The sequence below is a fragment of the Saccopteryx leptura genome, chromosome 2 (assembly GCF_036850995.1).
Source record: "Saccopteryx leptura isolate mSacLep1 chromosome 2, mSacLep1_pri_phased_curated, whole genome shotgun sequence".
In the NCBI taxonomy this organism is placed as follows: Eukaryota; Metazoa; Chordata; class Mammalia; order Chiroptera; family Emballonuridae; genus Saccopteryx; species Saccopteryx leptura.
Genome location: NC_089504.1, coordinates 265,832,372 through 265,843,894, shown reverse-complemented (window position 1 = coordinate 265,843,894; position 11,523 = coordinate 265,832,372). Strand labels below are relative to the sequence as shown.

The following is an 11,523-nucleotide window of genomic DNA, read 5'->3' as shown; positions in this document are numbered from 1 at the left end:
TCTTAGGGTAGAAAAGGAACCATCTACACACAGATCTGGTTGGAGAGAACATGGTTTAATTAAAGGCAAAGCTGAGTTCAGCAGCTGCAGGTCTTGCACAGTCAGACCTAAACAAAAAAACCAAAACTAAACAAAAACAAAACACTAAAGAAAGTTGACTACACAAAACCAGTTTCTGATGAAGATTCTCCCCCTCCTGCATTACTCCACACTGAGGATGACAGGCGAGCACCCCATCCCGAGGGTCAGAAAACATTCCAAACACCAAATGCTCATGCAGAAATGGGGCTGCGGAGGGGACGCGGGTGCTCAGGAGTGAGATGGCGAACTGGTGAGCTGGTCTTGGGTGCAAGAATCAGTGACAGTTCAAACACTGGAATGTCACAGCTGCCTGAATGCAGAGCGCAAACACACAGTGGGGAAGGCGGCAGGAGGCGGCTTGGAAGGGGGCTGGAGACAGGTGGACACGAGCAGGGGCCGGGCAGAAGCACAGAGGGTTTCCTATTGCCTTTGGGGGGGTGGGGGGGTTCACCTTTCAGACCTTCCCCAAAACAAAACAAAAACAAAAAAACCCAAACACCATGTCAAACTAAGAGAGCAACAATGTGAGCATACAGGACTCCAGCACGCTCTCTTTAGAGCAAGGGGCACGAGCTCGCCCATGGCTGCCGGAGCTGCCCAGACTCCAGCCCAGCAGGGCTGTGGGCTCTGCTTTGCTCCGCAGCACCCCCAGCGCTGGAGTCTGTCACCCCACGCGCTCAGACACACTGCCCCCCCCCCTCCGGGAACAGACAGGCGTGTGCGTGCACACACACTCACACGTGCACACAAAGGAGAGACCTCCCAGAAAAGAAACCCTACCACTAGCACAGCAATTGGACATTTAGATTGTTTCCATAATTTCCCCTTAAAATATTACTTCTCCAGGAAATGACTAACAGAAAGGCTGTCCTTCTGGTCCTACACAAGAAAAATTTCAGTCCTCTTTCCTTCTAATAAATAGCAAATAAAAGTTCGTTTTCCCTTCTTCTGCCTCATCCAGAACGGGCTTCGTTGTGTTGTCTTCTGTGCGTTGACGCACAGGTGTCCATGTGCCTTGAACTTCACTCTGCAAGTGGAGGCTGGGCGACGAGGCTGGCGGGGTGGGGCCGGGGCGTGGCCTCCTTCCTCTCCAGTCCTTTGGGCCCCAGCTGCTGGACCCCGTGCCGCTGCTTCTCAGAGCAATGTTGTCCATATTGGGAATGAAAACAATTACTAGCATATAGCACAGGGTGGAGAAGGGATGGAGGGAGGGGTAGGAGGGGGCTGGTAAGTAGGATAGGGGTACAAAAACCAACCAAACAGAAAATAACCACGCTGAAAGCTTCTACCTAGTAAAATGTCAGGCCATGAACGGTCAGCCCACCTTCTGTGAGACTGCTTGCTCTGCTACCACAAAATGTACAGGAATCAGACACATTCATCCAGAAGCATCCAGAAGCCTACAGCAGCTATTGCCGGTCCAGCCCAGCACCACCGCCCACACGGACCCTCGACGGGGGCTTGAGCACCTACAGAGTGAAGGGCATTTCCTGCTGAAGTCTCCAGGCCAGAGCAGGGCCCGGCAGAACCTTCTGGGTGGCAGGTGAGGCCTGCACGCTCCCCTGTGGAACACTCCCACGGGCTGACGAGGTCCGTCTCCCCACCTTGCCGCCGCCAGCCTCTCCTGGAGCGGCGAACGGGCTCTCCTCGCTACACACTGCCTAGAAGAAGCACATCTGTGTATGGAAGAACTCAGTGACTTTTTACTACTGAGAGTAAGAACAATAATAAAGATGTTCAGGAATAATTTCATCTACATTCTCAGTCAGCAAAGCAATCATTAATGGATTCCTGTTTTATTCCCCAAAGAGGAAAAAGGACTGAGAAGTCCCCACTGGCTCCTCCCACCTGCCTGCCCTTCTCAGCTCTCACTTCCCATGTGGCGGGGACATGCACGACCAGCAGGTGAGAGGCGGTGCTACCAGGTGACTGAGTGGGACAAACAACAGTTCCTCTCTCCCTCTGGAAGGACCGGGGGACGGAGAGTTCCTGATGGTTTTTCTTTGTTGCACTGCGGACATTTCGTGCACACTCAGCGGGCTGGTGGAACACTTACACCCTCTCCACAGCAAGAAACAGAAAAGAGGGCTGCCACCTGCAGGGGACTGTGTGGGCCAGTCCTGCAAACCCAGCATGCCATGGTTTATGGAGCCTTCATTCCCAGGGTCGCCACTGTGGCTCAGTGTGGAGGGTTCATGGTGCCTTGTCCCCGCTGCTGTTTCTGCTTCTGCTGCATTAACAGCTGCTCCAGGGCAGAAGGTCCAGGATGCATCATGGAGCTGGACCAGATAGACTGCAAAACAGCCCACAGCTCGTCAACAGAGGCCTAACCCCTGCCTGTCTGAAAGGGCTTGCTTTTCAATCCCTGACAAATGTAAAGGCACAGTGTCCCAAGATTCCCAACCCCTAAAAAAAATCACGCTATTTAAAAAAAGTCATTGTAAGACTGTCTTTAAGACTAGTTAGTTCCCACTGAAATTATTTTACACTTTAAAAAGTCAAAGTACGTTTCATATGAATTTTTTTTTTTTTAACTACAACTCAGCTCCACATGGAACCAGAGTATTTACTATTAGGTACTGCTCTTTCACTTGTTCAGAAAGGGCTTAAATCAAACATTCCAAAATGCATCCGAGTTTTCTTAACCTTAGAATGCAACAAGGACCTTTGTGTTTCTGTCCCCCTGAAGATAATGCTGTATCACTAGTGAATTCACATCGTCCAGGGCAAGCCATATTTCTGCATCTCTGCTAGGTCTGTGTTCTTAATCAGTTCTAAGAGCCTTAGCAATAAACCTCGCTGTTGATGTGAATGAAAGAAGAGACAGCTCTTGTGGTTCTAGTTCCTGAAACGCACTCACCTTGAGGCTTTCCATGAGGACAGCAGAGGAATCCTCCATGGAGGGACCATGGCCTGTCCAGGGGCCACCGGGAGTGCTGTTCTGATGCCAACTGCTCTCAGAGGTCGACGTTGCTGAGAGATAATCAATGCCAAACCCACCCATGGCTAAGGGATGAAAAGAGGTAAGAATTCAAGGTGTTGCATCACTGCCCAATGCCTGAAGCCAGGGAAAGATAGTTACTTCACTTCTGTGAAGTCTGGGCCCACCTGGCTTGTCGGTTTTCCACCGGTCTGCAGCTCTCCTATCCCTGTTATCTGGAGTCCCAATGGGCCCAAAATTGGAGAATGGAACAGAATTATGGTTGTGTGTTGGAGGGGAGCTTGGCAGGCTGCTCGGGTTAGAGGAATGAGGAGACTGGCTGGCTGGTGTTGAATGATCTATTAAATAGCAGAACAGGACATTAAATAGATACACTGTTTCACAAACATACTAGGAACTAAAGTTTCCTGCAGATATATGATCACTTAAATTCTAAAAATAACTGCAGGGCTTTGGAGGAAAGGCAAAGTAAGGGCCCCAAAAGGACTCTGCTAGATGCACGAATCTGCTCCACTGAACATTTCTAGGCACCTCCCTTACCCTCCCAAACAGAACAAAGCAGTTGACAATTCTGTCGTGTGCAAGTGCTCACATGGCATGCTTGTTTTAGATTAGTATCCACTGGTCTTCTCTGTGAGAAACAGAATTGCCTAACCTTAAGAATTACTATTAAACCAGACTCCATTTATAAAAAAGAAATAAAAAATGCTCTATTTTAAAAACCACAATTTTTCCTGCAAAGAATGAAAACCTATGAACAAAACTAAAACACAGGTGAAATGCTCAAGAAGGAATCCCTATTTCCCTCCCTTACACCTCTGCTGGTGGCTGAGGAGCTCACTGGGTTCTTTTTCTAACTTTCAGAAGTTACTTAAAAAGAAAACAAGAAACAAGCTAATATATTTATAATTAGAAAATCATACCAACTCTTAATCAACTTGAGTTCACTGGTCTATAATTGAAAGACAAGTCAGTACCTGAGCTGGCAGGAAGAGATGGGGACCATGGTGTCCCTTCAAACAGGGAGTATAGCGACGTTTCCTGGGGGGCCATGGCGGGACTCAGCTCGGCCTTGGTGCTGGCGGCCAGGTTCTTCCCATATACCTCATTGAACACACTGTTATTCGGGTACCTTTCCTGAAAGACAATGACAACCAAGTTACAGTCACCCCAAGGAAAGTGATTTAGGAAAATGTCATGTTCAGGTTCACAGATGCTTAATATATTGTATCGCCCCATGTATAAGGCGCTCCCATGTATATAATGCACCTTAATTTTGGGGCCCAAAATTTTTGGAGGAAAAAAATGTATTACATAAAGTTATTGAACTCAAGTTTTATTCATCATAAAATTCATACAACTCCTCATCACTGTCAAAACTCCCATCCATTAGCTTGTCCTCATCTGTGTTTGATGACTAATCCCTGTCTTCATATACTGACTGCCTTGTCCTCAGTTCCATCTATGGCATTTGAAATGCCACAACCACTGTATAAGACGCACCCAGTTTTTAGACCCCAAATTTTTTGGAAAAGGGTGCTTCTTATACATGGGGAAATGCAGTACTTTGTCTCTTAACAAGACAACCTTTTGAAGGCTTTTCTTTTTCTTTCTTTCATTTTTCCTGTTAAATTCATTTCCCTTACCCTTTATTTTGCTCTATGTAAATTACCCAGTTTAAAAAGTTGAAATAATTGATTTGGCTAAACAGCGCTCTAAGGATTAAGAATTAATGAGAAGTTAAAGGGTTCAAATTTATAACATACAAGTCTTTAGTGTACCCTAGTCAGAAGGAGAGGGGATCAAATCAGACATCCAGAAGATACCAATAGATGAAAGAAAATGTGCCGAAGTAGAAAGGGAAAGAGAACACAAGCCTACAACGACGGCACAGAGCGGGATTCTTCACTGTCACTCACCTGATTGAGAGAGAATCCGGTGAGGGACAGGAAAGAGGATGAATGTGACATGAGCTCAGAGGGCTTCTCCAGTAAGGATTTCTTCACAGTCCCGGAAATAAAAAAAGGTAGTTAAATTATGTCATCCATTTCCTGAAGATTAAGACACTACAGCCAAAGTATAAGACCACAATTTAAGCATCCTTGTGCTCACCCATTGTGTACAATGTAAGGCTTAAAGATGTGAGTACAAACTGCTCAGGCCATGACACCAGCTGAGTGCCAGCTGCTCGAGAGGCAGAGGCCCCTTCTCCTCGGTCAGGTCCTCTAACCTAGCAGAGAGGCCCTGGCAGGGACCTGACACCCTGGGACACTCAAAACAAGATGCTTAACTGATCTGGCACTGTTTATCCCCAAGTTTTTAAAACACTGACACTAACAACTTAAGAAAAAGGCCTTTCAAATCCACTTGACAACTGGTTTTGTGAACATAGTCTCTAGGCAGCTCTCCTTGTGGTTTATACAGGGGTTGGCAACAGTAGGTTTCCAGGCGTGAGTACATGAAACATATACTTTATTCTTGCATTATTATTATCGTTTATTTCCCATACAATTGTAAACCTACTTTTGCCCCACCCTGTATTAAAATAGTTGCTCAAGTCAAGCTTCTAAGAAAGATAGAAAATAAAGCTGAATCTCTCTGATCCTGTCATTGAATAGTGGGGTCAACAATGCATTTATTAAACACCTGCATGCAAGTCACTTTCACACATTGTAACATTGTTAAATATAGAAAGGGTTACAGTCAAGGTTTTTAAAACATGTAACAAAAACACTAAGACACCCCTCCCCACCTGCTGCACGAGCTTCCTTTTCTATGGAAGGAGCAAGGGCACAGGAACGAGGGACAGGAAACTCGTGGACAGAGGGACACTCCCAGGCCCTTTGGCCACCCAAGAAAAGCAGCCAGGAGGCAAACATGCAGAGACAGAAGTTCAGCAGCTGGCCTTGCCACACCCCTGGGTGCTGTCAGGGCACTAGTAATGTTTTAGTTTTTAGGGGACTTTATCTCTGCTAACCTGAGAGAAAAGTGGGGCTCTCTACGGCCACTTACACAGACAAATTCTTGAGAACATTAAGTGCCATGGATAGTAGCTTCTTGTGAGTGCCACTAAAATTTTACTTCTGGTACTAAAATTAGTGTGTTTTAATCTTATGTTTTCTTGCCCCATGTTTATGGGGGAGAAACAGCAGTAAAGTAGAACGCAGAGCTGTTTGAGGTTGTATTCAGACGGAGTAAAGGGACGGAAAAGCTCACCACACACCTCCTCCCCTGACTCCCCACCTTAGCATGTGCAATGGGCCGATGCATTCCAGCGCCGCAGCCTCTGAAATGCGGACTGGGCTCCAGAGATTATTTAAAAGATACAGTTAATCGGTTCTCACACTTTATTTTATGTGGTCCCAGTTCTTTATTGCTATATTCACTCATTTGTGGCACTCCAGCAACATTTATAAATAGAATCCTCTTTGTTTTTACTCATTCTATTTATAAAACTCTGACTGTGATCACAGCTCTTAGTTAACTGAACAGAAAAGAGCCACATACCATTCAATAAATCTACAATATATTTCATTTCCTATTCTGAGTGCATGAGAAAAAAAAATCTCAGCGTCTAAACAAGATTAAATGACACTTGAAATTCCTGGGTCCAGATGGAAGTGGCACTTAAAAAGTAACTTGATTTGCCAGCATCACATCCTGTGAGTGACCAGCCCTGCAGGAGCTGGCCACAACAAAGCTGGGACTGTAAGATGTGGTGGAAGTAGGCAGTCAGAAATGCTTTGCCCTTCTCTACTTCCATTTGAAGGTTAGTGTGGGCCACTGGGAAATAAATTTTACAATTCTGTAAAGAAGGAAAACACCCTCCTCCCCCCCAAGAAGTCATCCCATATCCTAAAACCTCAGTAAAGCAGCTGGTTAGAGCAAGAAGAATCATGTCAAATACATACAAAGAGGCTTCTTCCGGGAAGGGAGGCGAGAGGCCCCAGCAGAGCTGGGTAAAGATCGGGAGGGTTAGAAAAGATCAGCTCTTCCTCTTCCTCCAAGGCAGCCAGACTCTTTAACAGGTCCGGAGGAAGCAGAGGGGAGCCCTTGGGGTCCTAGTGACAGAAAGGAGCACAGTGAGAAGCAGCAGGATGACAGAAGCACAGGGGAGTAGTCGCAGGGTTAGGGGATGGAGGCACTGCAGTGGCGGAGGGAGAAGTGCTAACAGTGAGGCAGGACGATGCAGAGAGGACAGGCTCTGAGACAGGAAGCAATGCGACACAAGCACAGGGGGCAAGAAAGAGCAAGACAGCACGGAGCAGCAGAAGACCGACAAACAGAAAGAGCGGACAGGAAGGTTAAAAGTGGCCTATGAATAGAATGCAGGGAGGAGGTGATTCATATATCGTGTGCTAACAAGTCAGACACCAGCCCTGGGCCTCAGGAATAAACAGGGCAGGGAAGGGAGCTCCACTCTGGCGAGAACCAGCCGACTTGGTTCTTCTCAGAGAGCAATTTGTTTAAATGCACAGTAAGCCTATTTTTAAACTTAGGTGATTAAGACTAACGGAGGGGAGCTTTCATTTCAGATTCTCTAGCATGCTGGGCTAGATTGCTGCACACGACTTCTCTGCCAGCCCATCACATTCAGACTCAGGGAAACAACTCTTCAGCATCTCACAACGATCACACTGTGTGGCTGCGACGGGGCGACCAGCGCTGACTGCCGCTCAGCAGCACGGTGTGACACTAGCGAACCAGAGTGGCCTCTGCAAACAGCTCCCAAGAGATCCAAGATACACAGCCCCAGGCCTGTCTCTGAAGTGCTCAGTGGCAGGAAAGGACACACACCTCAAACGGCATCCTGGGCACAGAATCCTGCTCCGGACGGAAGACGCCTGGGGCCCGCTTGCCCCTGCGATCCATATTTGCTTGCTGGGCCATCACAGCTCTGTTGTCGGCGACACTGTAGGAAGAGTCCCAGTAGAATTCCGGGACCTTGACTTCCGAGGGGTTGTGGTTATATGGCTCCATGGGGAAAGGCTTCATTTTCTTCTCCAGAGGCTGCTGCTGCATCACAGGAGGCTGCAGCGATGGCTCAAATAGTTTGATGGGGTCCTGGGTCTGAAGGTAGTAGGGCTGTTTCACAGGCATGGTTTTCCCTAACGGGCCTTGAACCTGACAGGGATTCCACAGCTGTTTGGAGGCATCTGCCTGTGGGTACTAAAGAGAGAGGCTGTCATCAGGGTGAGGATGGGTGCAATGCTGTTCACGTTCCGCACACAGGAGTCACAGAAGGCACGGGACGGACCTGACAATCAACTAGGCAATGCAGCAGCACCCTCTACCTTCCACGCTTCTCAATACACAGAGCTCTCTGGGTACAGACTATGGGCACTGAATTCACATTCTCTCTTTCAATTCAACTATTTAAGAGGTTTTAATGAGTGTGTGTGTGTGTGTGTGTGTGTGTGTCTCCCTTCTGTTTCGAGTGCTGTGGGGATGACAAGATTTAAAATGTGTCATATCTTTCTTAACAACTCATCAAGATGATGATTCTACTTCTCTTCTATAGTTTATGTTCACACAGGAAACAATTATTTATAGAAAATCCTTTCTAATAAAACTGACAAATAGCAGCAGCAAAGGGCAGCAGTTAAGGTCTACTAGCCCTGACAAGGGTGGAAAGAAAAACATTTGAACTTTCCTGAAGAGCAAAGAGAATACTTTTACACTGCCATCATTCATATCTATGAGGTATCTGAAAGCAGAGCTAGCATTTTTAATGAACTGAGTACTGACAGTGTCAGCCTCCTGCTCCTTAGCTCCTCAGAACGACACCCAGTGCCACCTACCTGCTGGAACCCAGAGTGGTGAGGAGGGCTTTTCCCCAAAGCTGCCACGGCTTTTGTAGGGGACTGCTGCTGCTGAGCTAGAGCCTGAACCTGCAACTGGCTTGCAGACTGTGCTGTCGGCTGCGCTGGTAGAGATGGGAGGGGCTGCTGGGAAGGTGGCTGTGGTTGCTGAGGTCCCTGGTTCATTGGCCCTGGACCAGAGGGCCGTTGCTGGCTGTAAGGAATGTGGGACTGTTTCCCAGCTTGCACCTGGTTTCCTGCTGGAGAGTGAGCTGTAGGCTGAAGAAAGGTTCCTGGGACAGAAACACCAGCTGGGAAGGTGTAACCTGAGCCCATAGAAAATGCCACAGGAGGAGGGATAACATATGTTGGGGGTGGGAACCCTTTAAAATAAAAGAACACAGTTTTAGTTCTAAAAGAAACTTAGCAAAAGAAAGGCAAAAATAAGTCATTTGGATTGGGATAGGGTGGGGAAGAGGTCTTCTCATAAGTTATAAAAGACAGGGATCAACATTAAGTAAGTCTGGTCAAGTGAAAATCTTTAACTTCATTTTAAGAATTAAATATAAACTACTGGCTGCTACTTCTATCCACTTGAGTAACTTGAGTGTTCTAAACACTATGTTTAGTGACAGAATTCCTTCATAACAAACATACATTTGTATATAAACTACCCCAGAAATAGCTCAAAAATAATTTCATAAGCATTGGGGAAAACAAAACTTCCTTCCACCTTTTAACACTATGGTGTAGTAATATCACTCCAACAGACTATAAATTACTCAATGAATAAACAGAAACTCCTATGAAGAGGGAGTAAGTAGAAGAGATCACAAAGCATGCTTACCTGGCCGGCTGGGAAGAGGAGGGAAGGCCCCAGGGTGATGGATGGGGATGAACTGGGAGTTACTTGCTTGAGTTGGGGTTTGAGTGACAGGTGTTTTCCTGGCTTCAGACACGGGAGTCTTTCTTAGTTCTGTCTGGGATTTTACCTGTGACCAACAGGTAAGTAATTATAATAATCCGAAATTCAAATGTATCAGAGAGAAGCACCTATTCTAAGAAAGCATTTAAAACACCACTATGTCCTAAAAGAAAGTATACGCTGAAGAATTTAAATTCACCTAAATTAAAGAGGAAGATCAAAATAGTTTAATTGCCAATAAAGGATAGACAAGCTTAGCTTTACTAGTATAAATATTTTTCCCTTAAAAAAAATCATAAAAATATTAAATATATAAAGGACTTGAGACCTCACTTGTCAAATAAGACGTCTGATGCCAACAAGTTACAAAACTTGCCCATTATCTTAAGTTGCCTGTTGCAGGCCCAGGGCGCTTTATACTCTGATTCATTCAGTAACATGCATCAATTATGAATTCAGGATGCCTCACTCTGGCCTGCAGTTTAATTTCTTCTGGGCAGCCTTTAGCGGAACCGGTCAGGCACCCATCATCCACGTAGCAGCCCCACCATGCTTCAGAGTAAGGGCACTTCCTGAAGAACGGGCTCTCTGATCCTATGCACAGAGCCAGAGAAGTGGAAGCCACATGCAATGCTCAAGATGGGTAAAATGAGGAAAAGCAGGTCCCATTTACAGGAAACTCAGGATGAGAAATGGGGTAGTGATACACGGACTGACTGGTATCGGGCTCTCTTTAATCACCTGCAGGCAGATCTAAGAGGGATGAGAGGCCAGGAGACTCTTCTTTTCCACGGGGACCTTGTTGGGAAGCAGTTACAGAGGACAGAGGCAGAGCAGGCAGGCCACAACGGACTCTCCCTAAAGCCGTGCTCCCTCAGCTACACTGGCCACTGAGGTCTCCCCTCGCTTCTCCCCTGCACCTCTCTGGCCTGTGGTCATTTCTACCATCATTTTCTCTCTAAATGGAACTACTTCATTCCTTTCCCCCCCTAAATATTATAATTCTGCAAGAGAAATACACTGAAGCTAGTTTATTTGCAAGCAGCCTTCAATAATGTAACATTCCTCATGCTGACTGCAAACAAATATATTTGCCAAAATGTGTTAATAAAACAAACAAAACCGTTATGCAAACATTAATGGTATTAATTAAAACCAATACAGAGTAAAGACCTTTTTCCTTTTATAAAAAATCATTGTATCTCTTTGGAAAGGTGTAAAAAGAAAAAGTTACAAGTAACTGAGCAGTGTTTATCTTTGCCCAGCAGGAGACTTGGGTTCTTTCTGAGCTAATGCCCATGAGCCAGGAACATTGCAGAGCTAATAATGCTGCTGGCCGGGGACAGGCCAGGCCTGGACAGGCAGAAATGTCAGGAAGAGAGCTTCGTCTTTTCCCCAGGATACATCTCTTGTACCGTAAATCTAGACAAAACCTACACAAGCCCTAAGGCACTTTTAGTTCTGTTGGATCCGCCACAGACCCCAAATCTCTCACTGCAGCATTAACAAACGGTGACTGCACCTTCCAAAGAAAATGTAAGTCTCTGCAGAACTGACAGTTCCAACCACTCTGAACAGAACTGATAAAAATATCACCAGGTTAAGACTCTCGCTCACATGACAACGCCCAAGGGTTGCTGAAGGAACTACACCACAGCTCTTCACAGGCCCTTACTAGCAACACTTGAAGAGTGCATTCAAGCTTCTACAACAGCCCTTTTCTTTAGGGACAAAATGGAAAATCTTGCCTTTTTGTGGGAGCCTTCCTCTTCCTT

At 46.2% G+C, this 11,523-nt stretch overlaps 1 protein-coding gene across 3 annotated transcripts in view; it reads right to left on the bottom strand.

Moving 5' to 3' along the window:
- Positions 1-36: 36 nt before the first annotated feature.
- Positions 37-11,523, bottom strand: part of SMG7 (SMG7 nonsense mediated mRNA decay factor) — a 69,050-nt gene continuing 57,563 nt past the window's right edge. For all 3 annotated transcript variants that reach the window (XM_066361700.1, XM_066361702.1, XM_066361703.1), the window contains 9 exons: positions 9,671-9,815; positions 8,824-9,206; positions 7,820-8,191; positions 6,934-7,083; positions 4,942-5,022; positions 4,000-4,159; positions 3,190-3,360; positions 2,942-3,087; positions 37-2,374 (listed from right to left, as the gene is read on the bottom strand). In XM_066361700.1, the coding sequence (XP_066217797.1) occupies positions 2,261-2,374; positions 2,942-3,087; positions 3,190-3,360; positions 4,000-4,159; positions 4,942-5,022; positions 6,934-7,083; positions 7,820-8,191; positions 8,824-9,206; positions 9,671-9,815 (1,722 nt within the window). In that variant the 3' untranslated portion in view covers positions 37-2,260. The remainder of the gene's footprint in view (positions 2,375-2,941; positions 3,088-3,189; positions 3,361-3,999; positions 4,160-4,941; positions 5,023-6,933; positions 7,084-7,819; positions 8,192-8,823; positions 9,207-9,670; positions 9,816-11,523) is intronic.